Source organism: Manis javanica, chromosome 16, assembly GCF_040802235.1.
Source record: "Manis javanica isolate MJ-LG chromosome 16, MJ_LKY, whole genome shotgun sequence".
Taxonomy (NCBI): Eukaryota; Metazoa; Chordata; class Mammalia; order Pholidota; family Manidae; genus Manis; species Manis javanica.
Window position 1 is genome coordinate 13,751,475 of NC_133171.1, and position 27,913 is coordinate 13,779,387.

The window sequence follows — 27,913 nt, forward strand, 5'->3', positions numbered from 1 at the left end:
ACGGCTGGAAGATCTTCCCTTCTTGTTGGTTTGTGGCCTTCCTGTCCCTTCGCGAGGCGCTGGGTTCTCGCAGGTGTGGATGTGGTCTGGATGTTGTCCTGTGTCCTCTGGTCTCTATTTTAGGAAGAGTTGTCTTTGTTACATTTTCATAAATATATGTGGTTTCAGGAGGAGATTTCTGCTGCTCTACTCACACTGCCATCTTGGCTCCGCCGACGTTTTCTTTGATTTTTAATGATGACGTTCAATTTCTTCAACAGATACAGGACTATTCCAATATCACTTTCTTTTCGGTTCAGTTTTGGCAAGTTTGTTTTCAAGCAAGTTTTCTATTTCATCTGCATTGTCAAATAAGTGGTCTAAAGTTGTTAACAATAATCCCTTATTTTCTTTTTAGTCCTTTAAGATTTCGTATTAATGTCTTCTTTTTCATTCCTGATATCAGTGAGTTCTCTTGTTTTTAAATGGGGCCAATTTTGTTGAGGGTTGTTAATTTTAATCTTTGCACAGGGTCAACTTTTGTTCTTGTTGATTTCCTCTGCTATATGTTTGGTATTTATTTCAATGGTTTATTCTAATACTTATTAGACTCTGGCTATATTTAAATTTGCTGTTCCATTTTTCAGCTTCTTAGATGAAAACTCAAATAACTGACTTTCAGTCTTTCTTACTTTGTAATAGATGCATTTAGAACCAGAAATATCCCTCTGACAAGTGACTTGGCTTTCTCTCTCTCACACACACACATCACACACACATTCTCATTCAGTTCAAAACATTTTCTAATTGTTATTTTAATATTTTCTTGACCCACTGGTTATGTAGAATTGTGATGCTTAATTTCTGAATATTTAGGAATTTTGTAGTTATCTTTCTGTTATTGATATTGTTTAGTTTCACAGTGGCTAAAGAACATAATTTAAGTCTACCACATTGCTATTGCCATCTATTTGTCCCATTTGTCTTTGTTCCTTTATTTCTCCTTCCTTGCTTCATTTTGGAATATGCAAATATTTTATATTATTCCATTTTCCCTATAGTAGGTTTTACTTACCCATTCTTACATTTATTACATTAATCTTATAAAAATTAAACTATCTTATGTATATCTTCCAGAAATTAGGATTTTTACTGCTTCACAATGTTATAAACTAAGGATAGTTTAATTTTCTTAACTTCTGCTGTATTTCTACGTTTTAAAGCCCATGAGAGATCATCATTATTTTAAGCTTTCAATGTTTATTTATATTTATCCATAAGTATTTAGCCTTCCCAGTATGCTTTTATTCCTTCTTGTCATTCTGTGCTCTGAGATCATTTTTCTTCAGCCTTTAGTATTTCTTGTAATGCTGCTCTGACAACAAATTCTGTAAGCTTTTGTTTGAAAAAAAATTTTTGCTTTCAGTTTTGAAGGCTATTTTAGCTGGCTATAGAATTTTTAGGTTGAAATATATATATAGTTTTTTCCTATCATGTTGAAGGTGAAAATTCATTGGCTCCAACTGCTGTTGAAAAATAAGCCATCTGTATTTCTGTTACTGTCCTGAGGGTAATACCTTTTGTCACCAGCTGCTTTTAAGATTTTTCCCAGCTGACTCTTCTGCATCTAGGTGTGGTTTTCTTTATATTTATCCTGTATTGTTTTATAAAGTTTACTGAATGCTTTACATTAAATTTGGAAAATCTTTAACCAGTATTTTTCCTATATTTTGTCTATCCATTCTCTCCCTGTGGCATTTCAATGGTGTAAAAATTTGTAGTCATGTTCCATTTGCCTCTTCTTCTTTTCAGTTTTCCTTTATTTCCATCTATTTTTCTTTTATTCAGTCTGGATATTTTTACTGACTTGTCTTCCAATTCCCTAATCCTTTGTTCTTATTGGCTGTTAAACCCTATTTATTAACTTCAAGTATAATCTTTTATAGGTTCTAAAACCTCCATTTGACTTTCTTTAAACACCTTCCATGTTTTTGGTGAGATTCTTCATCTTTTCATCTATTTTGTTTAAAACAGTCATCATAATTAAGTTCTACTCTGATTATTCAATATCTGAATCACCAGTGGTGCTATTTATTTTGTCTTTTTTTTTTTTAGGATTTCTGCTTTTTAAAGTATGTTTCATACTTTCTTATTGGATGCCAGACATTATGAGAAAGTATAAAGATGCAGAACAATGTTGCTCACCTTCAAAAAGGTTAAGTTTCCACTAGAAAATAGTTTACTAGTAAATTACCATCATCATGTTTAGGTAGTTTATAGCTGGGCCTTGTTAGACCCAGGTTATTTCTATTTTGACCTTATTTTTGGGTCATGTTGTTACTTTGAGAACACACTGCTATGGACTGAATTGTGACCCTTGCCCCACATTCATATGTTGAAGCTTTAACCCTCCATGCAATGGTATTTAGAGATGGGGCTTTTGGGATGTTTAGATGAGATCATGAGTATTGGAACCCTCATGATGGGTTGTGTGCCCTTATAAGAAACACCACAGAGCTTGCCTTCTTTATACATGTGCACAAAGAAGAGGTTATGTGAGCATACAGTGAAATGGTAGCCACGTATAAGGCCAAACAGAGACCTTATCAGGAACTGACCACGCTGGTATCCTGATCTCTGACTTCCAGCCTCTAGAACAGTAAGAATATAAATGTGCATCATTTCAGCCACCCAGTCTATAATATTTTGTTATGGCAGCCCAAGCAGGCTAAGAGAGGCATGGTCTTGACTCCCAGGGCCTGTCTGTTTTCTGAGGTATCAATGGAAAGCCAGGGTGTTTTCCGAGGCCCCTTCAGCTTGGCAGGGTTTGAGCTCTTACCTCCATCTCTCTAGCACCATGAACCTACTGAAAATCCTGCTAAGCTTTTCAGCCCATGATCTGCTCTTGCCTAATGGGTTTCTGGGAGTCTGCCCCTACATATGTGCAGTTTAGTCATGCAGTAGAACTTCAGTAGATAATTTTGGGGTTACTTTTCTATAGTTCTCTCCTGGGATTTTTGCTCTTCAAGTTCTAAACTCTGAACTCCTTAACCATTAATACTGCTACTTTCTGCTTGGGTTCTATTATCCTTTGTACAGAAATAGAAATACCCTCAGAGAAAAAGCTATAGTGAATGAACATGGAGCTCATTTCATGTTCATAGGACAGTAGCCTCTTGAATCTTCCCTTTCTTAGTTGCTCTCCAATGCCATCAAACATTCATTTTATCCATTTGCCCACTTTCCATCATTGTTTTCAATAGAAGCATTCATTCTGTATGTACTTTCAAGACCAGAATAGGAAATTCTCTACTCATATTTTGAGGTTTAATAAAAGTATGACTTCCTTTGTGAAATCTTTCCTCTCTTCCTCTCAAGTAGAATTATTCTCTCAAGAAGAATTTTATCTGGTTGCCATTGCACCCGGCATATACCTCTATCATCACCCTTATTAAGTAACATTTCCAATTTAGTGGAAGTTACTTCTCCAATGGACTGTAAAGTATTTTAGAATAAATATGGAATATTAATAATTTCTTTACTCTTCTCCCACCTACTGTGCTATATATAAATCTCATTCCCTTTTCTGAAAAATTTCTTTAAAGACCTAAATGTACCCAGTCTTTCATTTTTCTCCCCATCTCCTCCAACTTTTTCATGAACCTACTCCAAACATGTTTTGCTCCCACCATATTATGAAAACCTACATTTTTGTGGTCATTGACAATTTCCATGTTAACAAACCCAATGGTGAGTTTTCAGTTCATATCTTGACATATTAGCAGCACTTGACACAACTGATCACTTCTTAAGGATCCTCCTGACCTGCTTTCCCCATTTCCCTGATGGCTTCTCTTATCTCATCACCCTCTGAACACTGTAGGGCCTCAGGGCTCATTCACCTATAAAGCCCCACATAATCTCCTCCCCTCATCTTACCTTTCTGACCTCATCCTCTATTTCTACTTTCTATCTTGTTCCTTTCACAGGTACCTCTTTGCAGTACTCTCACCTAAGCTTTTGTCTTTCCTCTCTTTGCTCAGTATGTTTATCTGCAAGATACCCTCATGGCTTCCTCCCTCACTTCCTTTATTCAAATATCGCCTTTACAGTGAGATATTTCCTGTTGATTGCATCTAAAATTGTGATACACTCACCACACATACATGCATATCTCTTATCCAACTCTGGTGATCTTTTTCTCTCTTGAGCACTCACGACTAGAATACTACATAGTTTACTCATTCATTCATCCATTTACCCCACTAGAATATAAGCTCCAGGAAGGTACTTTTTTATTTATTTATGACTGAGTCCTTAGTGCCTTAAATAGGTGCTTTGTAAATATTTACTGAATGCATGAATGTCTTTTTGTATCACCTGTATCTACCACCAGATATTCTTATATCTAGTACCTGCTTGGCATATAGTAGGCAGAAATGTTTGTTGAATGAATAGGGACCGCTTTCATTTTTTTTAATAGGTGTATATACACATATTTTTAAATAACCTTATTTTTATAGCAGTTTTAAGTTTCACAGAAAAACTGAGTGGAAAGCACTGAGCATTACTTCATATTATACGCATTCCCTCCCTCCAAACATAAAGCCTCTCCCACCATCAACACCCTACATGGTGTGGTACATTTGTTAAATCCATTAACCAACACTGACATATTATTACCAGGCCAAGTCCATAGTTCACATTTGCTGTACATTTATGGCTTTTGGTAAGTGTATACTATCATATGAATAGTTTCACTGTCCTAAACATCCATTGTGCTCCACTTACTCATCCATCCCACCAGGAAATCCCAACTACTGATTTTTTTTACTGTCTCCATTATTATGCCTTCTCCAGAATGTCAGTTGGAATCATATATCATGTAGCTTTTTCAGATTGACTTCTTTCACTAAGAATAAGCATTCAAGGTTCCTTCATGTCTTTTCATGGCTTGATAGCTCATTTCTCTTTAGCACTGAATAATATTCCATTGTATCCAGTTTTTATTTGCCTATTCACCTGCTGAAGAGCATCTTGCTTGCCTTCAAGTTTTGGCAAATATGAATAAAAGGTGCTATAAACATTCATGAGCAGGTTTTTGTGTAGACATAAGCTTTTAACTCAATTGGGTAAATACCAAGGCAGGTGGTTGCTGGGTCATACAGTAAGACTTATTTTCAGCTTTTTAAAGAAACTGTCACTTTCTTCCAAAGTGGCTGTACCAATTTGCATTTGCAACAACGAGTGAGAATTCCTGTGCTCCACATGCTTATCATTTGGTATTGTGTTTTCGATTTTAACCATTCTAATATGTAATGGTAACTCATTGTTTCAAATTTACAGTTCCCCAATGACCTATAATGTTGAGCATCATTTCCTATGCTTATTTGCCATTTGTATGATGAGGTGTCTATTCATATCTTTTGCCCATTTTCTCTCTTGGTTGTTGCTTTTCTTATTGTTGAGTTTCTAGTATATTTTGATTAACAGTCCTTTCTCTTGTCATATGTATATTTTTATAATATGCAATCCTGCTGTGTATAATTTGCTTTTTAATATAACACTATAGCAAGTATTGCCCATTTTGCCTGAAGCTTCCCAATTACCACTTTAAAAGGGTGCAAAATAAATACCACACTTCTTCCTGTAAAGCCCTACAGAGATTTTTTATTATATCCACTTTACATGTAAAGAAAGCTACGAAAATGCTAAGCTGCCTTAGGTTCTAGCGCTGCCAGCTGGCAGAGCTCAGAATTTCGTCAGGTAATCCATCCAGTGCTTTTCGCTGTTCCAAGCTGCCTCTGCCCGCAGCGTAAGTTGCTATGACTAAGTGGCATTTCCTCCTTTCTTCGGGCCTCCCAAATGGCTTTACAGCAGGGTGAAGCCGCGATCCGTTGTCGGACAGGCCCCGGTACTGAACTGCGCTCAGCACTTTCGGCGGCGGGCGGGAACTGCCGCACTCCTCCCAGGCCGCGGGGCGGAGCCGGGGCGAGCGGGCCACGCCCGCGACCGCTCACTGCACTGCGCAGACGGCGCGGACACCGGACCTGGCTTCCCGAGCGGGGCGGCGGCACATCTGAAGTGCCCGAGGGCGCTGTCGGGCGGTGAGGGGACGCGACACCGCGGCAGGACGCTTACGGACGCAGGACCAGCGGAGCAGGGCGCGGTGAGCGCGGAGCGGGGCAGCCCCGCAGCGGCCCGGTGAGCCCCATATCGGGCTAGCGCGTTCGCCCCAGCGCTCCCCGGCGACCCTGCCGGAGCGTCGGAGCAACTCCTGACTCCTGCCCGGCTGCCTTTTTCCTTACCTGGGCCTCCGGAGGTTTGCCGCAAAAACGAAAGTGAATTAGGTGGAGTGCGTCTGCGCGGAGCCAGTGGTTGCTGCTTCCAGGCTCGCAGCCACCAGCTTCCGTGTGTGTGGTGGGGGGTGGGGTGGGTGGTATTGTGTTGTGTTGTGTTGTGTTGGAGGCGGGAGAAGGCCTTCTGGAGGTAGGCTGTGAGTGGCCCTCTGGGTGGTGGGCGGTGCCTTGCGTTTCAGGAACTAAAGCTGTGAGTGGGCCTCACGGTTGTGGGCGGGGCCTCGGTGTTCCTGCAGGTCGGGCAGCTGGCTGGCGGTGAGAGGTGCACAGGGCAGAGCTCCTTCCTGGAAGTCTGGGTGTAAATCTGTTCAGACTGACGCCTGCCCTCGGGCCAAGATAACGGCATGGTAAAGGTAAAGGCATGACGTTGGAACCGACCCTTGAGGAGTGTTGTCTTCGTTTTTTTCGAAGAAATAATGGGTTTTATTGCGTTATCATTCAGCTACAGTGGTGCTGCGCTTGTCGTAATAGGGTTAGTAGAGGCCCCTGGTTGGGGCCTTCTTACCAACTCTTTGAAAGGACTTTCACTGTTGCACTTGGGGCCGCAGCGAATTGTAAAGACAGTCAAAAGATTTCTGCCTTATCTGAGAAGCAAGCTAGCAAATGGGAGAGAAGGGTCAACAGCCAAAGCGATAAAAAGAGACGAATGTCATAACCCTAGGATGCCTCTTCGGTGATCCGTGGCGTTTGCTTTTATGAATTGCTACAGAATCTCTTACCCTTTGAAGAGGATAAGCTACATGCTCCTTTCCTGAGCATTTGACAGAAGCCCACAGGGAAGGGGGTAGAGTTCTTTTCTTTGCGTCTTGCGATCATTTGGCTCTTCCTTGCTTGAATGAATCTCCTGTTTAGCTTGGACAAAGCCTGAAGCTGTTAGATTCAAACAACTTCGTACAAGTCCTTTGGTTTTTAGACCACTTTTCTCCTCTGATTTACACGTGAAGAAATCGCTTGAAGGTACGAGTGAATTTTAGAATGTAGAGTAAGTTAGTACTTTATCTGCATATTGTAACCCCTGGGTAGGTGCAAGAGTAAGGAGGAAATTGTGGTCATTAGAAATGTGGAAAACTTTGGCCTTAATAAACACAAAAAAGTGGAGACTAAGCTTTTTTAAAGTAAAATTTGGGGTGTATCACTATCATTGTTATTACTGATGAAACAACTGTAACGATTAATTTTCATTTTCCTCTATTTGCACTATATTGAGCACCAGAGATATGTTGTACTTTCAGGATTGTGAATATTAGTAAAAATTAAGAAAAATTTCTAACATACCATCTTCCAAAATGGCAAACTCGTATTTGGTGCTTATTAATCCACAACATGTTAATACCATCAATGTGATCAGAAATTTGAAAGAAATATAGCTTATTTCTGTGCTTTGGTTAGATATTATACTCTGGCAAGAATGATTGGATGTATTAACCTGTAGAATATTGATTCTGAACCATGTATTCACATTTTTAAAACTTAGTCTGTACATGCGCATGTTTCTGATGTTAGCATATTAATTTAATAAAGGTGAGCAAGGCTGTTATTGTCTTATGATTTTAATAAAGACAGATTATTGTTTGCTGTCTGGATAAGTATCATGTGTTAGTGAATTGAGCATCGGAGTTTAAGTGAAGAGACAGTTTCAGGGCCAGAATCTGCCACTTTAAGGGAATAATTTAACTTCAGATTTTAGTTTTTTTTGTACCTTGGAATGATGAGAATAAAATATACTTAACAGGGTCATAATGTGCTAATGTACATGATAATGCTGGGTTAAACTTTCCAGTCTCGTCTCTTGCTCATCATTTGGTTCTTACTTGATTAGAGCTCTGGTTTATCTGGGGCTGTCAAAATCAAAGAACCTTACAGAAGTCTGTGTTGGATACCTGAGTAAAATCAGAGCAGTAGCAGGGGAAGAGGGGGACAGTGATAGGGAGGGTACCAACATTTTCTGTCAGACTCATTATATGTAATCATTTAAATTTTGAAAAAATAGTCCTCTACTACTTAAAGGTAAAGATGAATATTTTAAAGGATTTTTAAAAACTTCTTTATTGAAATATACCTTATACAGAAAAGTGCACAAATCATAACTGTATAGCTCTATGAAGTATCACAAAGTATAAATATTACTCGGGTTAAAAAATAGAACATTGCTATGGCTCCTAAAACCCCTGTGCCTCCTCTCATTCACTGCCTTCTGTCTTACACCTTGTAACCACTGTCCTGTTAATATTGTAAGTTAATCCTGCCAGGCTTTTTTGGCATTATTATTTATTTGCACTTTTCCCCAGTTTTATTGAGGTATAACTGAGAAACAAAATTAAATATAGATATGACTATTTTGATATATATGCCCTTCTTTACAGGGTAATTTGTGAAATTTCTTTGACTTGTCAGTTAATTTCAGTGGAAAAAAATTTGCTTCTGTGTGTGTCCCTGAATTAACATCCGTTTATGCAAAAACATGAAGAAATCACATTAAAATGGACACAAATATGTTAGTAGTTAAAATGAGTTCTCTTAGGATGATATAACAGGCAATGTGCCTTCATTAGTTACTCTGTAACATGTTCTTATAATAGTTTTTTACGTGCTTACATTCAGTGTGTTTGTGGCTCTTGGCTGTCTAAACTACTCACAGGGTCTTCCTAAAATCTTCAGTGCTTATAAAGTTGATTTATTCCTGGGGAAAATAGGGGAGAAAAAAACAGTAAAAACAAAAGAAATGATGGCTAACCATGCAAAAGGTGCATAAGATTAAGTAAAATCAGACTGAATCAGCAAACTGCAAGCCAGTGAGGAGAACTAACTTGGGTCAGGAGCCAGGCCCACGAAGTGCCACAGAACCACCAGCGGGCCTTCTTTCCCTGAGCTCTTTCATGCCTGCAGGATGCACTGTAAACCCCAGCTGCTTGTGTAGGGCTGAATCTGGGCTGAAGGAGAGAGACAGATAGAACTCCTCAAAAAGCTGAAGTAGTATGCCAAATGGACATACTACAGGGCATGGTTATAATTCCTGTTTCTTTACTCTGTCTGTGAGCCTTTAAAAGAAAAGTTAATAAATACAACAGCATTTTTGAAACCGCTAGATAGATTTCAGAGTTTGGATGGGGCCATCATTTATTCTTTCTCCTGTATATGTAAATTGCTTTATATGCTTTCACTGTTTTCTGTAATATTGCTAGTGACATCCTTACACATAATCTATATCAGCATCTCTGATGTTATTCCTCAGAATAAAGAGTTACTAAGTGAAGTAATTATTCCCTATAAAAAATAAATTTTATTGTAAATGTAATTCATGTTTATTGTAGGAAATTTGGTAAATGTAATAAAAATATAAAGAAGAAAGTAAAAACCACCTTACCATTCAGATATAATCCTTGCTAACATTTCATTACACCTTTTTTTTTGTATACAATTCTATATGTGCATTTAGCCATCTGTCTGTATATGTGTTTTTAATTTTTACAGGCAGTAATTTTCAATGGCTATATGATATTCCATCTTACGAATGTGCTAATATTCATTTAACTGTATTCTTTATTTCTGGACAATTAAATAATTATTTAAAAATAATAATTATCCATGTAGTGATCACCTACCATAAGTCAGTTTCTGTGCTAGGCACTGTAGACAGTGTGCAAGATAGGCAGTTTTCTGCCTTCTGTGATCTTAATTAGAAATAAATCTCAAATTACAGCTGTATTAACTATTTTGAGGGAGAAGTACAGGGTGCTGTAAAAATGTCTAATGGGAAGACATAAGATGGCTTCCCTGAGGAAATGAGATTTCACTGAGACCTGTTGGATAAGCAGCTTCTAGACAGGAGAAGGATGGGCCCTAAGCGGTTGCAAGAGAGCATGCCCTGTCATTTTCTGTCATATCTTCCCTGTGCCCGTCTTAAAAGGATTGGTCAGTAGAGACTGCTTAGAAGAGTGATCCCTGCTGCATGTTGCCATTCTCAAAATCCAGTGAAACCAGATTTTGGATAAATGTGGATGGCTGGGCCAACCATGGCTAGAACCGCAAAGCAGGCAGTGTGTGTTTTCTCATATAGTCCTTACCAGTCCTGTGAGGCAGTCATTATTATTTCCTTACACAAATGAGGAAGTTGAGGGTTACGTAGGTTACCCAAGTCACAGGGCTTATGAATTACAGAGCTAGAGTTCATACTCATAAGAGAAATGTCTGTGCCCTTTCCACTGCCATTAAGGCTCCTTCATCTTCGCCTTCCATGCCTGTCTCATCCCGGTTCCCTCTATCTTCATGCTTTCCTTCAAGTGGCCTCCCTCACAGACGCCACACAGACGTGCTTGTTCCCAGAGGGTACTTCCTCTCATTTGGTAATGACTCATGGTAAAGGAAGGTGGTCCACAGGGTCATCTGTGTTGGTATGTGAGCTTCATCAGGGTGGCGTGGTCTGCCCGCAGCGTGTGTAGAAGCTACAGACGGTTGGTTACCTGATCCAGACTGCAGCAGGCCACTGTACAAGACTACCACCAGGCATGGCATTTTCAGAAACCCCTCTAGGTGCTTTCTTTTTTTTTTAACTGACCACCAACATTTATTATGAAAAAGTTCAAAGTGCAAAGTTAAAAGATTGTATACCCACAGCCGAGATCATACTCAAAGGTGAAAAGTTGAAAGCTTTTCCTTTAAGATAAGGAGGACGACAAGGATGCCCAGTCTCACCACTTCTATTCAGCATAGCATTGGAAGTCCTAGCTAGAACAACTAGCAAGAAATAAAAGTAGTGTGCATTCAAATCAGAAATGAAGAAGTAAAACTGTCACTGTTTGCAGAAGACATGACATTAAATATAGAAAACCCTAAGAGTCCATCAAAAAACCATTAGAACTAATCAATGAATTCAGTAGTGTTAAAATCAATACACAAAAATCGATTGCATTTCTATACACTAATAAATTATCAGAGAAATTAAGAAAACAATCTATCAATCTATTTACAATTGTATCAGAAAAGTAAAATATCTAGGAATAAATTTAACCAAGAAGATGCAATACTGAGTGCTATGAGACACTGAATACTATAAGACATTGATGAATAAATTTGAAGAACACACAAATGGAAAGATATTCGGTGCTCATGGATTAGAGGAATTAATGTAGTTAATACTCCCCAATATTGTTAATACTGTCCATACCACCAAACCAATCTCCAGTTTTAATGCAGTCCCTATCGGAATTCCAGTGGCCTTGTCAAACCCACACATCTATGGTCAGTTAATTTACAACAAAGGAGCTAAGAATATACAATGAAGAAAGGACAGTTTTTTCAACAAATGGTATTGGAAAAATTGGACAGCCACATGCAAAAGAATGAAACTAGGTCACTGTTTTACACCATACATAAAAATTAATTCAAATAGATTAAAGATGAACATAAGACCTGAACACATATAACTCCTAGAAGAAAACATAGGCAGTTCCTTGACATAGGTCTTGGTGATGATTTTTTAAATCTGACACCAAAGGTAAAAGCAACAAAGTGAAAGTAAGTAAGTGGGACTACATCAAACTAACAAGCTTATCCACAGCAAAGGAAACCATCAAAATAAAATGGTAACTTACTGAATGGGACAAAATATTTGCAAATCATATAACTGATGAGGGGTTAATATCCAAAATATATGAAGAACTCATACAACTCAGCAACAGCAACAACAATAAAAAATCGGAGTTAAAAAAAGGGGGCAGAAGATCTGAACAGACTTTTACCTTTAGAAGACATACAGATGACCAACAGGTACGTGAAAAGATGCTCAACGTTATCATCAGGGAAATGCAAATCAAAACCACAGATACCATCTCACATCTGTTATCAAAAAGACAAGACATAACATGTCAGCAAAGATATGGAGCAAAGGGAACACTTGTGCACAGTTATTGGGAATGTAAATTGGTGCAGCCAGTGTAAATAGCAATATGGAGTTTCCTCAAAAAATTAAAATTAGAACTACCATGTGATCTACCAAGTCCACTTTAGGGTATTTATCCGAAGAAAGCAAAAACACTAACCTGAAAAGGTATCTGCACCCCCATGTTCATTGTAGCATTATTTACAATAGCCAAGATATGAAAACAACCTAAGTATCCATTGATAGATGAATGGATAAAGAAAATATGTACAAAATGGAATAGTATTCAGCCAGAATAAAGAATGATATCTTGCCATTTGTGACACTATGGATGGCCCTTGAGGGCATTATGCTTTTAAGACAGGTGAAGACAAATACTGTAAGGTCTTTCTTATATGTGGAATCTTAAAAAAAAGCCAAACTCACAGAAAAGCAGATTGGTGGTTGCCTGAGGTTGGTGGGTGGGAGAAATGGATGAATGTAGTCAAAGGTTAAAAGAGTAATAATAATAAAATCAAGAGGTACAAAATGGCAGTATGGTATGCTGGGAAAGAAAAAGGACATTTGTAGAAAAACTGGTGAAATCAGAATAAAGTGGGGAGTTCAGGTAATAGTAATATACCAATGTTGGTTTCTTAGTTTTGACAGATATACTGTTAAGAGTAACTGGGTGAGGGGGTATATGGGAAAAAAAACTAATAAAAATAATAATGTAGAAACACTAAGATATTACAGTGAGCTCTCATGTATCCACCATCTATATCATTTTAACTCTGTTTTATCAGAAAACTGTCCATCTACTATCTCTGTCCACCAGTCTATCTATTGGCAAAGTAAACTGCAGATGTCAGGACACCACCTCCTAAATATTTCAGCATGCATACCATTAACTACAGTTCAGTATGTTTACAGATTTTTCTCTTGATGTAAAATTTACCAGCAGTTCTTAAGAGTACATTTGCTGAGTTTTGACTAGAATAATTAATGACACCAGAAATAGAATAATACCATGACACCAGAAAGTTCTCTCATACCCCACCTCACTCAATCCTCACCCTGACTCTGAGCAACCAATTCCTTTTTGACTGTCCTAGAAACTCATACAAATGGAATTATACAGTATGGATTCTTTTGTATAAAGCTTCGTTTACTCAGCATGTTGTGACTCATCCACCTTGTTGTGGGTATTAGTAGTTCATTGCTTTTTATTACTGAGTAGTATTCCATTGTATGAATATACTACAGGTTTTGTTTTATTGACCCATTCTCCTGTTGATGAACAAGTGCTTCCAGTTTTGGGCTACCGTGAGTAAAACTGCCATGAACATTGTGGAAGTTTTTTGGGACGTATGTTTTCATTTTTCTTGCGATTAGAACTGCTTGATCATAGTGTCGATGTGTTTAGTGTTACAAGAAACTGCCAACATACTCTGGTTTCTCTTCAGGTAATATAAATCTTTCACTTTTTATTAAAGATTTCCATGGAGAGGAACAATGAGCTAAAGAATACAGTAACTGAAGTGAAGTATACAATGTAGGGAATGAATAATAGATCGCTGCAAGTAGAGGAGACAGTGAGGTGGAAATTAGAGAAAAGGAATACAGTGAAGCTGAAAAATAAAAAAAGAATCTCTAGGAATGAAAGAATGGTAAGAGCTGTGCGATAACTCCATGTACACAGAAAGCCCTAAAGTCTTCAAAAAACTGTTAGAACTAATAACTGGATTCAGCAAAGTTTCAGGATACAAAATTAATACACAGAAATTGTTTTCCTATATACTAACAATGAACAAGCAGAAAGAGAAATCAGGAAAACAGTTATATTTACAATTGCATTAAAAAGAATAAAATACCTACGAATAAACCTAACCAAGGAGGTGAAACGTGTACTCTGAAAACTGTAAGACACTCATGAGAGAAATTAAAAAAGACATAATAAGTGGAAATCTATCCCATACTCATGTCAGAATCACCATCCTACCCAAAGCAATGTACAGATTCAACGCAATCCCTATCAAAATACCAGCAGCATTTAGTAATGAACTAGAACAAATAATCCTAAAATTCATATGGAACCACCACAGATCCCAAATAGCCAAAGCAATCCTGAGAAGAGCAAAGCTGGAGGGTTTATACTCAGTGAAATAAGGCAGGCAGAAAGACAAATACTGAATGATTTCACTTATTTGTGGAATATATGATTTCACTTATTTGTGGAATATAAAAATGAAACAAGACAGAAAGAACAAAACAGCAGTAGACTCACAGACACTAAGAAGTGACTGGTGGTTACCATCGGGGAAGGGTTGGGGTGGATGGGCAGCGAGGGTGAGGGGGATAAAGGGGCACAAAAATTCTCAATCATAATATGCATTGGTCTCGGGGATGGTAGTACAGAATAGAGAATATAGCCCCTGAATCTGTAACATCTTCCTATGTTGACAGATAGTAACCGTAGTAGTGGGAGTGAGGATTTAATAATATGGGTAACTGTTGAACCACTGTGTTATGTGTTTGAAACTAATGTAAGATTGTATATCAATGATGCTTCAATAAAAAAATGGGGAGAAAAAGAAATGGATAGACCGTACCTCAAAGCTGTGCAGCGTTACACTCCCACCAACAGTGTGTGAGAATTCTGGTTGCTTCATATCTTTACCACTATTTGGTGGTGTCAGCCTTTTTAATTTTGGATATTCTGGTGGGTATGTAGTGATATCTCAATGGATTTTTTTTCTTCATTTCAGTTTAGGGAAAATAAATGGAAGGGAAGAAGGCTGAAGCAAACAGTTCTGTGTTGAGAGTGCCAACATTGTATACGGCGGGGCACCAATGGACAAATTCGCCAAATTATCATCCTTTTCACATCTTACAATTCTTTTTAGATAGGGCATTGTTCTTCTTATTTTCCTTAAATTTCTTCTTTTGTTAAAAATTACTTGAAACCTGTTTATTTTCTAAGAGTAGTCAATAGTTCCTTACCTGAAGTTCTTTGGTGCCTGATACGGCTGCTTGTTCTATGTGCTGGGTCTGGCTCGTGGTGAACTTTTTCGTTTGGGTTTATAATTTGGGAAAGGTAGCGCATGTTAAGTTAGGCTTCTTTGTGGGAATCCTGTCCGGGGATCCTGGCTTCAGGGTATTTTATTGTCTTTAACCTTATAATCCACAGATGTTATCAGCATGTGTCCACTTTCTATATAGAAGTTCTTAGACTGCTAGCCGTAAGAGGAATATAAATTCAAAGCCCAAATCTATCCGAAAACAGGCCCAAGGTTATGAATTCACACGGAGACTTTTTTTATGCCTCATGTCTGGTGTAAGGCCACTAAGTTCCTTTGCTAATGGACTGCTTTTATTCTGGTCCACCCTTACATTGAGGGGTAGGAATAGCACATTGAGCGGTGCGATGTTAAGAGAGGCTGGGAGTCCAAGGTCAAGAAGCCGGGCAATCCAGTATCTGGTAAGAACCTGCTTCCTGGTGTTCAGATGGGTGTCCTCTCATTGTTCCTTCATGTTGGAGACAGAAAGAGAGAGAGAGAGAGAGAGAGGAAGTGAAGGCAAGCTTGCTCCTGTGTTTTATAAGGACACCAATCTCATCTGTGACTCTATCTTCATAAGCTTATTACCTCTCAGGTGCTTGGCCCCTTCTTCCTCATACCATCAGTTGGAGTTAGGGCTTCAACATATGAGTCTGGAGGGGATAGAAACTCAGTCCTAGCTGCCACTATGTGGGCCACAACCCCTCCCAGTGTCTGTCCCTTGTGTTACTTTCCTTTCTGCTGAGCCTGGCTGTGCATTTGAATGGATGTTGGTGTTATGTTATCACATACATATATGTCCTTCGGAGTGTTTTTAGAATTTTCTCATCTTCCATGTTGTCACAAAAAAAAAATATAAGGGATAAAATTTGTGGTCTTCTGTGAGTCTTGGAAGTATGAAAAACAAGTCATTTTAGAGACTGTATCTATCTTCAAAAAATAAAGGCACTGCCAAGCATGTGATAGAACTTTACATAAGTTTTTTGAATAATGGCTTTTTTTTGCACTGAGATGTTCTCTTATTTTTCTTTACAGTGTGCAGCTCTGAGTTGGGGAAAGTGGTGTATTTTGGGGCATTCTGAGCATTCAGAAGGAAAGCGGACATGTCTTTGGATGACGTTAAGATGAAATCTGGTGATTTCCTGGAGAAGCAGCACCTCGACAGCGGGGGCTTCGGAAAAGTGTCTCTGTGCTTACACAGATCCCATGGGCTCGTGATCCTGAGAAAGGTGTACACCGGGCCCAAGCGCAACGAGTGAGTTGGGAGCAGAGGCAGGCGACCAAATTCCAGGCTGGCCTTAGGAAGCAGTGTTTGTGGAGGAAGAGGGCAGGCCAGTCGACCGTGTGGCACAGGCTTTAGAATGAGACAGACTGTGGTGTGTCAGCGTACAGCTGCATGTCCGATAACCCTGCAAGGTGGTTATTTGAGGCAGTCAATGGAAAGAAAATGGAAGGGATTTGTGAAGATAGACTGACTCACTTCCTTCACATTTTTGGTGAGGACCAGCCCTAATATGAAGGAAAAAACCTAGAAAACAGTGGCTCATTAATTAGAGGTTCCAGGAAACTTCTCTTTATAGCAATTAGTGGAGTTGTTTTATTTCTCTGTCTTTTTGCCAGAGTGGTTGCAGAGAGAAGCTGCAGTTTTTATTGTATTATCCAATATCCTTTTTTCAGGCTGTGTCTTGTTGCTACTCTTAATTAATCAATTAATTAATTAATTAAATATTTCTTGAGACTGACTGCTGGTCACTGGGGCCAAGGAACATAAAGATGAATGAGAAACTACTCTGCCTTTTAAAGCCTGTAGTCTGTGCCTAGGAGAGATGGGTATGTGCACACATAAATGACTGAAGCACGTGGGATGGGATGCAGTGAAGGGATATACTGTGTTTCTTGCTGGCACAAGGGAAAGGGGCTAACTGCTCATATGAACTGCACTGTTCCCTCCCACAGGTACAATGAATCCCTCCTGGAGGAGGGCAAGATGATGCACAGGCTAAGACACAGTCGGGTGGTGAAGCTCCTGGGCTTCATCCTAGAAGAAGGAAACTACTGTCTGGTGATGGAGTACATGGAAAAGGGCAACCTGATGCAAGTGCTGGGAGCCGAGGTAGGGGGCACTGCTGTGTGCTTTCCAGGCACAGCATGTGGGCACTGGTTGTCTGTTAGGGTGTCCTGGTGTTCTTTGGTTGTTGGTGTAAAGTAACCAATCCCTTTGTGGATTGCTAGGTATTTTGGACATTCTGAAGTCAATCCCTCATTAAATCTTATTTGACTTTCCTGCCCAGAAGGCAGTCTAGCCCCTTAGTCCCTGTAGATAGCTGCCCTTATCCCTTACTTGGATGGTCTCCTCCCTGTCTTAGTATTATAATCGGCTTTTGTCAGCCACTCTGAGATCCACAACTCAGTTAGACACTGTGTTCATAAAGGAAACTGAGGCTGGTTAGTGAAAATTATGTGCATGATGGGTAGCAATTAATGATTGATTACAGGATATGCACTATAAATATATGGGAAGATGGAATCTTAATTGCATATTGATACCACTTAAGAAACTTAAAAGGTTATAGAACATTAGAGGCAATACCACTGGATAAGTAAGACTTAAAAAAGGAAAATAAAAATTGTCTACCAAAACCAAATAGCTTGAAAGCATTTTTAAGTTTTCTGTACCTATTAGGAGCAAGGCCCAGGTGCTAGTTGCTCTGGAAGCCATAGCAAATAAGACACAGACAAGAGAAGGTCACAGTGTCTTGCCAGTGGGTTTCAGCCCTGGGCAAGTTCACTATGGATGTGACTAAAGAAGTGACAGTAGAACGTTCTTGGGGTGAAAGGGTCATACCAACTATATTACCAGGGTGGCAGGTCAGTCACTAAGATCCCATCCACTCAGAGAGAGTCAGCATGCAGCAAGCCGGGCTCTGCCTCTGGGCCCCTCTGCCAGCACAGCCGTCCTCTGGGCCTCTCTCCCTGCACAGCCGTCCCAGTCTCTGTCCTTGGTGCTGCCACCACTGCAGCCTCTGCTCTCCTGCAGCCTTGCAGCTAGCTGTGCACCATGTCACCCAGAGCACTGGGCAGGGCTCTTTATATAATAGAGTCAATAACAACGTATTGCCCACACGTGTGTAGTGAGCCAGCCAACCAGGGCCAGGTGAGAATCCTGGCCACAGTAACCTTCATTTTATCCACAGACAGGTAAGTAAAAGGACAGCCCGATGGGATGGTGTGTTGATAGCCATCCTTGTAGTGTGCAGTGGGAACACAGAGCAGAGGCACTCACCCCAGCATGGGGTGGCAGGAAGAGATTCCTGAAGGAGGGTGAAGGAAAGTGTTGCAGGCAGAGAGAAGGGCATGTGCAAAGGGATGAGGGTATGCTGGATTTGGAAAACTGCAAATAACCGGGCTTGCCAAGCATAGATTGCATGTGGGGGTGATGGCGTATGACAATCTTTATGGCAAATAGCCCCCCTTTTCCTATCTTCTCCCCTACCCAGCACCTGCCCAAAACTATGTCAATTCTTCAATTCTTCTAAGTCACAGACATCTCTCACAAATATCTGTATGGAGGATAAAGATAATCACTGATACATATGGTATTGTAATTTGGTCAGATTGTTCTTCTCCCCCAAACTCAATCGGATCAGCTGCATGGAGTTAAGTAGGCATTTTGATTGGGAGAGTAATCATTTGGGACGAGAGGCCTTCTGCCGGATCAGGCAACACTGAGGTGCACAAGTTGGGTTTAAGAAGAGATTCAGGAGGATGTAAGGAAGAGAAGCAGAAAGAGGGATGAGAAGGGGATCTATTTAGTTGTTTATGTCCAAAGTTATACCAAGGAAGGAGGGAAAACCTCCAGCTGTGTTTTGTATGGTGGTAACCAGACTAATAATGCTTCAGATCAGCTACATCATGAGTTAAATGTGGTTTGGGGGCTGACTTGGGAATCTAATTTCTATCATTTAAATTTTTTTCCTGTTTATCAACAACTAACATACACATAAATTTTTGGAAAATAGCCTGTTTGTAAACTTGTGACTGCACACACGTACACACACACACACACACACACACACACACACACATACACACAGTGAAAGTTTTTGTCTTTCGATGTTAAGCGAAACTAATGTTTAATCTAATAGAAGCTGTGTCTCTATTAACATTGATGTTCATACAAGTAGAATACAGTTGTAAGAGTGACCCAAGAATCTACAAAGACCTAAAGTATCTGATACCAAATTACAAAATAAATATTAAACTCACTTCAACATTATTTTAACAATATCATATTATCTCATAGTTTAATCTTTATGTGTCTGTAATCAATGTGAGTATATTCCCTTGTATTCTTTTTTCTCTTAATATTTTTTATACACACATTTCCAAGACATTATTCACATGTTAAATTTATAGTGGCACATCATTAGTATACCATAGAGAATATTTATGGGATTTTTTTGTATATTTATTTATACATTCATTCAACAAACATTCCAGGCATCATGCTAGGTAGTAAGTATACATCCTAAATGATGATGATGATGGAGGTAATTATATAGTTTTGTTCTCAAGTTGCTTAATTTTATAGCATTTTTATATATTATCGTATTGGCATAGAAGTCTTATTTTTACACTGACAAAACACAACATTAATACTTTAGCACCTGGGATGAAGTCTTTCTTAAAAGGAGGGCAGTGGTGCAGAGCATGATAGAAGGAAACATGGTAAAGTGTCCCTGAGTTACGATGGTTTGGCTTTACAGTGGTGTGGAAGTGATAAACATTCAGTAGAAACTGTGCCTCAAATGTTGAATTTTGAACTTTTCCCGGGCTAGGGATGTCATCATTTCTCGTGATATGGGGCAGGGATGTGAGCCACAGCCCCCTCATCTGCCGCATGATCAAGAGCATAAACAACCAGTACACTGACAGCCATTCTGTACCCAGACAACCATGCTGTTTTTCACTTTTAATATAGTATTCCATCAGTTACATGAGATACTTAACACTTTATTATAAAATAGGCTTTGTATAAGATGATTTTGCCCAACTGTAAGCAAATGTAAGAGTACTGAGCACATTTAAGTTAAGGTATGATTTTTCAGTGGGTTGAGTGTATTAAATGCATTTTTAATTTAAGATATTTTCAGTTTACAATGAGATTATTGGGACATAATCCCCATTGTAAATCGAGGAAGATCTGTATATTTTCAGGTTCAGACCCCACTGCTCTTGAGTGAAGCAGTTGCTTTGGCCTGTTCTGATTACCTTTCCATTTCATAGACTTAATCTCACTTATTTTAGATCAGTATCCCCCTTTCTGTAAAGGGGAGGATAATTATGGAGACCATTGAAGGAATGTGCTACTTACATGGAGAAGGTATAATACACAAGGACCTGAAGCCTCAAAATATACTCGTTGATGATGACTTTCACATTAAGGTAAATAGTAATCTAAAGGCTTCTAAAAGATTGGGGTAATTTCAGTTCTAATTCTCTACTGTAACTCCAGTTTTGTACATGGTAAACACTAAAGAAAGACCTAGCCCAACTAATAACTGGTGATGGTTGTGCCAGAAGACTCTACCAAGAATTGAAAAGGATATAGACTTAATGGCATTTTTATTTTTATTTATTCATTTACTTTGATCTGCATTTTTAAAAATCAGTTTCCTTTTGAAAATTCTTTGCATTGAAGTAAAGAGAACAGGGAAAGAGAATTTTCTTCTGTCTACTTAAGAGCAAGATTTAACATCATATCTAATTGGCTTTGGCAGCAGGATTCCAAGTGCAAGAATCTGAAAGGGGAAGTAACATTTGGGGGCAGGACTCGGGAACTGCTTACCCAGGCTTCTCTCTATTAGAACATTTTGCTTCTGATACTTTGTTCTACTCTTGGATGGATGTTTATTCCTATGTCTTTAAAGGAAGTTTCCTTCTTCACATTAATAACTTATCTCTTCTGTTCTGGAATCTCTGAATTTTAGATAATCACTTGCCAGAATTCACCCCCAAATGCATGGAATCCTAGGGGCAAAAGTGAAACTGTTGCCTTTGATTTCGTAACTGTCCTATTCTGTCATTTTACCCAGCCACCTCCCTCTTTGTTTTGTGTCTGACCTTGGTATTTTTCTCTCTGCTTTCTTGTCTATTTTTCCCCTCCTTCCTATCCCATTTTCTCTTAGGTTCAGGCTAGCAACTCAAAACAACTAGACTACAGTCCTTATCCTCAGTATGTCTTTGGAATCCTGGAAACTCACATCCATGGGCTTCTGGATACCATTTGGGAAAATAGAAGGTGCAGTATCTCGTCACTGTCTGCTACACAAATTTGAGAAGAAAATAACTTTTTTCCCCCTAGCTCTAGGAATGGTTGAAGAATATATGCAGAGTAAGTGAGGAATTAGGATAAATATGTCCTGTTGTTGTTTATGTCAGAAATGTCTTCTGCTTTTCCTCTCCACTCCCCACCCCTTACTTCCAACAGAAAATCCCTTGGTTTTATTGCATAAGAACTACGATCCCAGAATTTCAAATAGACATTTCTTAGGGGAGATATTTCAAATGGCTTAGGAAACACAAAGTTTCTGTGATTCTGTTTTAAACTTACCTAGTGCAACCATTTCTGGAAAATTCACTGTGTCTCACGTCTATTGGATAAGCCCCAGATGTAAAGACAAATCTGATTAGCTTGTAGCCTTCACAGAACAATCCCATTGGTCTGGTCTCTTGCAGATAGCTGATCTTGGCGTTACTTCCTTTAAGACGTGGAATAAACTGACCAAGGAGGAACACAATGAGCAGAGGAAAATCAACAGTACCTTTAAGGAGAATGGCTGCACCCTCCATTACATGGCCCCCGAGCATCTGAATGATGTCAATGCAAAGCCCTCAGAGAAATCAGATGTGTACAGCTTTGCCATAGTACTTTGGGCAATTTTTGCAAATAAGGAGCCATATGAAAGTAAGACATTTGGGAGAGTGGGATTTGGGTATTAATCAAAATCATTAAATGAAATAATGGACTTCATGGAAGTCAGTTAAAATTTATAATTGTTTGTTCCTTTAATGTCTGTCTTGCCCTCTGCACTGTAAGCTCCACAAGGGCTGGGACCATGTCTGATTTATTCACTACTATTTCTCTAGTACCTACAGTCACAGTGCCTGGAACACAGTAGGTGTGTAGTGAATTTTTGTTGAATGAAGGTGTGATCTCAGATTAGTAATCAGAGGTCACAGGACAAATAGGTGCCATGATAATGCATCAAAGCTTGGAAGGGGCTCTGAAATTCCAGGATTCTTCCTGGACAGGAAAGCTTGCTTCTGCTGATTGAGGACTTGCCCTTTTGTACTACAGAGCATATACTTCATACTTTCATTCATTAACTCACTCCTTCATTCAAGAATTATTTCTTTTCAGTACTTATGGTAGACCCTTTAATTGGAACTGAGAATAGAAAGATGAGAAAGACATGGTTCATGCAGGAGAACAAATACATACATAGTCATTCTTCAGTTTGTTAAGTACCTAAATTAACGGGCATTTTCTTATCTATTCTTCTTGGCTGTGTATCAGATTTCATGGTTTAATGATCACCTGTTGGCTGAAGCCTCTCAGGCCTCTTATCTTCAACCCTGGTGTGAATGTCCACTTGTCTATTAGATCTATCACATATATCAGAGGAGCCCCAAATTAACATTCCCCCCACATGCACTCATTTTCCACATGCGCTCCTTATGTTGCTTTGCTATTCTTGTGTTCAGAAAATGACATCACCATCCACCTTTCCAGAGCACCTGGCCCAAAACCTCAGTTATCCCAGACTTAACCTCGCCCCTCATCTCCAATCAGAAATCAAAACCTGTGAACTCAAGGCGTATCTGTGACTCAAGATACATCTTGAATCCCTCTGCATCTCTCTATCTCCACCAGACACTGTTTAGTTCACGCCTTCTGTATTTCTGCTGCAGGCTCCTCCTGCAGCCTGCCACGCACACTGCACCCAACCTGGCCATCTTAAAAGGCAAATATGAGCATCTGTGGCATCCTTCCAAGACTCCTTGTAGTCTTCAGGATAAAGTTCAAATTCCTCAGAAGAGAATACAAGGCCCTTTCTGGTTTGGCTTCTGCATCTCTCTGTAGCCTCTCTCTATTCCTTAATTCTTTGCTTAGTCAATATGCCCAGTTATACTGAACCAGGCATAATTTCTGGGATATATTATGATGTTGGGACCTTCCAATCTATTTATATACTGCTTTCCTAGCCTGGAATCTCCTTCTTAATTCTTGCTAATTTTTGTGGACTCAACAAAGCTTTCTCTGACCTTCTAATCATTGTTGTGTTACCAGAACTTCTTGTACTTACTTTTTAAATAGCAATTATCACTTTATTTTAAGTCATTCTTAAATTGAGCTCTTTAAAGGCAAGAGCTGTACCATATTTGTTGTCTTTGTGTTAAAATCTGGAATATACCATTGGCTTTATTCACATGTTTCATTTGTTCTACCGGGAGGCAGCTTTGTTGTGAATTCTCTCTTTCATCTGCAGAAATTAAAATATTGTTTGATCATCTCACACTAGAATATGTCAGCTTCTTGCCACAGAGTGATTCTGCTCCTACCAGATGAAGCAGTTTACCAAAAGCATTCCCGAGGCAGAGAGAGATTAGTGGCATTGTCCAAGTTCTGCCACCTCCCTGCCTGAGAGGAGCAGGACCTGAAACAATGTCTCAAGTTAAGCTCCTCTTTGCTTTATAGATGCCATCTGTGAGCAGCAGTTGATGATCTGCATTAAGTCTGGGAACAGGCCAGATGTGGACGACATCACTGAGTACTGCCCGGGGGAGATTATCAGCATGATGAAGCAATGCTGGGAGGCGAATCCAGAAGTTCGGCCAACGTTTGCTGGTAAGAGCGTCTTTTATGATTGTGTGTGATCACCTGTGAGGCGCTTTTCCTAATAAGATGTTGTCAGGAAGTTGCTTTGAGTTTTCAGAAAACTGAGTTCCATTTGTGATTTCTTTAGATTTCAAACATTTTGTTCAATGAAAAGATGCCATTCCTCCCAAAGCATGAAGGCACATAAGGTTCTCTGGTTCCTTTTTTTTTAATAGTTAACTTTAAAAATTGTGTTAAAATATCCATAACACATAACTTACCATCTTAACCCTTTTTAATTGTATGGTGCTGTGGCATTAAGTACACGTACAGTGTTGTGCAGCCATCACCCCCATCCATCTCTGGAACATTTTCATCTTCCCAAACTGACACTATGGACCCATTAAATACTAACTGTCCATCCCCTTCCCCCAGCCTCTGGAATCCCCCCTTCTACTTTCTGTCTCTGTGAATGTGACTACTCCAGGGACCTCAAGTCAGTGGAATCATCCAATACTTGCCTTCTGTGACTGGCTTATTTCACTGAGCAGAAATAGTGTCCTTGAGGTTCATCCATGTTGTAGCCTGTGTCAGGATTTCCTTCCTTTTTATTCCATGGTATGTATGTACCACATTTTGTTTATCCATTCATCTGTTGATGGACACATGGGTTGTTTCCACTGGCTTTCTTGTTTCTAGACTTCTTACATATTTTTTTTCCCTCTCTTGTGTAGCTGGTGTCTTTGGAAATGTCTGTTGTCATTTATTGGGCCTGGACATGGATGTTTGTCACATCACTCCACCTCTTCCCATTCCCCTATAACACCTAGATTCTTGCTAAGAAGGAAATCAGGTGAAGAAAAGTAAATAGTAGAAAGGCACTTAGGAACTGAAAAGCATTTTGCTTTCATTTTTCTGCTATGAGAAAACAGAAATAAAGCTCTGCCTATCTCTACTGCTAAAGGATTAGAGGGGTACTTTGATTTAGTTGCCTGTTTTCTTACTCAAGTTTGTCAGCCTAAATCTTCTCCTGGCTTGGCTTCTTCTCTTCTCTCATGCATTTTACATTTTTTTTAAATTAAAATTCCTATTTTGAGATAATTGTAGATTTACATACAACTGTAAGAAATAACACGGAGGCATCCATATACCTTTTACCTAGTTTTCCCAAATGGTAACATCTGGCCATACTACAGTACTGTGTCACAACGGAGGCGCTGACATTGATACAGTCAGATACAGAGCCTCTCCATCACCACACGGTGACCTGTGTTCCTCTCTTACAGCTACACCCACTTCCTTCCCCAGCCCGACCCCTTCCTTTACCTCTGGCAACCACTAATCTCTTCTCCATTTGTATAGTTTTGTCATTTCATGAATGTTACATAAATGGAATTATAAAATACCTTTTAGGTTGGCTTTTTGCCACCCGACACAGCTCTCTGAAGATTCATCCAGGCGGTTGTGTGTGTTAATGGTCTTCCCTTTTATTACTGAGTAGTATTCCATGGTATAGATGGACGGTAGGTTGTTTATTCACTCCTTTAAGGAATCTGGTTTGTTCCTGGTTTTGGCTCTTAGGACTAAAGCTATTGTAAATATTTGTTACAGGTTTTTATGTGAATATAAGTCTGTGTTTTTCAGGAATAAAAGCCCAGAAGTTAAATAGCTAGTTTCATATTTAGTTTTCTTTTTCTTTTTTAAAGAATTTGCCACTGTTTTCCAGAGTGGCTATACCATTTTGTATTCCCACCAGCATATAGGATTGTAAGGCTTTCTCATTTCTCTGCATCCTTGCCAGTAATTAGGTATTGCTACTTTTCATTTTAGCCATTCTGACAGGTAAGTAGTGACACCTCATTGTGGTTTTAATTTGTGTTTTTCTTATAGCTAATAATGTTGAGTGTCTTTTCATGTGCTTATTTACCATCTGTATGGTTTCTCTGGTGAAATGTTCTTTATGTCTTTTGCCTGTTTTCCAATTGGATTGCCTGTATTTATCTGTTGAATTTTGAGTATTTATGTATTTTACATAGTATTCCTTCATCGGATATGTAGTTTGCAGATATTTTCTCCCAATCTTTAACTTGTTTTTTCATTCCCATAAGATCTTTCACAGAGTGTAAGTTTTTTGTTTTGATGAAATCTAATTTGTTAATTTTTTCCTTTTATGGATTGTGCTTCTGGTGTGAAGTCTAAGATGACTGTCAGGATTAGATCCCAAAGATTTACTTCTGTGTTTTGTTTTAAAATTCTTACAGTTTTACCTTTAAGTCTGTAATAAGTCCATTTTTTTTCTTTGATCTTAAAGGAAAATCATTACTAACAGAAGAACAATAGTACAAAACTAAATATTTAGTTGTCTTTCTTGCCAGTTAATTTGATTTTTATCTCATTGGAAAAATACCATTTTTTTTTCCTTTTTAACATTCTTTTAGCAACTTTAGTTCCTTTGTCTTTCCATATGAAACTTAGAAAATCTTGTCTATATCTAAAAAAAAATCTTACTGGGATTTTGATAGGAATTGTGTTAAATCTATATATCCATTTGGAGAGAATTGACATCTACTATGTTGAGTCTTCTAATCTATGAACACAGTATACCTCTCCATTTATTTAGATCTTTGATTTCTATTATTGGTGTTGTGTAATTTTCAGCATAAAGTCCTATGTATGTATTTCTCTCTTTTGTTGAGCAATTATATGTAGTTTGTATTTTTAATTTAGGTGACCATTTGTTCACCTCTAGAATTTAGTTGATATTTTTAATGTTAATTTTGTATCCTGTGACATTGTAGAACTCACTTATTAGTCCTAGGAGTTTATTTGGAGTTTTTTTTTTTTAATTTCACCTCTAAATAAGGACAGTTTTATTTCTTCCTTTCTGATCTGTATCATTTTTATTACCTTTTCTTGCTCTATGGTACTGGTTAGAATTTCCAGCATTATTTTGAATAAGAGCAGTGAGAACAGATATCCTTACCTTGTCCTCCTTCTTAAGGGAAAGCATTCAGACTTTTACCACAAAGCAGTATGTTAGCTGTAGATATTTGGTAGATACTCTTTGTCAATTGAGGAAGTTTACCGTATCTGTTCCTACTTTTCTGAAAATTTATTGTGAATGGGTTTTGAATTTTGTTAAATGTTTTTTCTGTATCAGTTTGTATGGTCATGTGACTTCTCTTCTGAATCTGTTAATATGATGGATCACATCAATTGATTTTGAATACTGAACCAGGCTCACATTCCAGAAATAAAACTCATTTGGTCATGGTGTATAATTGTTTTTATATACTATTGCATTTCATTGGCTAATACTGTGTTAAGACTTTTTGCATGTATATTCATGAGGATATTGGTCTGTAGTTTTCTGCTTTTTATTAACTTTGTCTGGTTTTGATGTTAGGGTCAATAAAAGTTTAATAGAATTCTCCCATGAAACCATCTGGGTATGGAAATTTCTTTTTTAGAAGTATGTAAGTTATAAAGTCAATTTCCTTAAGAGTTATAAGGCTATTCAGATACTCTGTTTTATATCATTTAAGTTGTCAAATTTATGTTTTTGGGATTTTTTTTGTAGTACATATTTTTTTTATTAAGGTATCATTGATATAGTCTTATGAAGGTTTCACATGAGCAACATTACAGTTATTACATTCACCCATATTATTAAGTCCACCCCCACGCCCCATTGCAGTCAGTGCCCATCAGCGTAGTAAGATGCTCTAGAGTCGCTACTTGTCTTCTCTGGGCTATACTGTCTTCCCCGTGACTCCCC

At 38.6% G+C, this 27,913-nt stretch overlaps 1 protein-coding gene across 6 annotated transcripts in view; it reads left to right on the forward strand.

Moving 5' to 3' along the window:
- The first annotated feature begins 5,067 nt into the window (after positions 1 to 5,067).
- The window catches only part of RIPK1 (receptor interacting serine/threonine kinase 1), a 44,343-nt gene continuing 21,497 nt past the window's right edge, over positions 5,068 to 27,913 (forward strand). Inside the window, exons 1-7 of one of the 6 annotated variants that reach the window (XM_073224620.1) lie at positions 5,068 to 6,183; positions 6,575 to 7,295; positions 16,290 to 16,509; positions 17,211 to 17,367; positions 20,562 to 20,699; positions 21,993 to 22,221; positions 24,016 to 24,165. In XM_073224620.1, coding sequence (XP_073080721.1) covers positions 16,358 to 16,509; positions 17,211 to 17,367; positions 20,562 to 20,699; positions 21,993 to 22,221; positions 24,016 to 24,165 — 826 coding nt within the window. In that variant the 5' untranslated portion in view covers positions 5,068 to 6,183; positions 6,575 to 7,295; positions 16,290 to 16,357. The remainder of the gene's footprint in view (positions 6,184 to 6,574; positions 7,296 to 16,289; positions 16,510 to 17,210; positions 17,368 to 20,561; positions 20,700 to 21,992; positions 22,222 to 24,015; positions 24,166 to 27,913) is intronic. The other 5 variants (XM_073224621.1, XM_073224623.1, XM_073224624.1 and 2 more) reach the window with 5 other exon arrangements.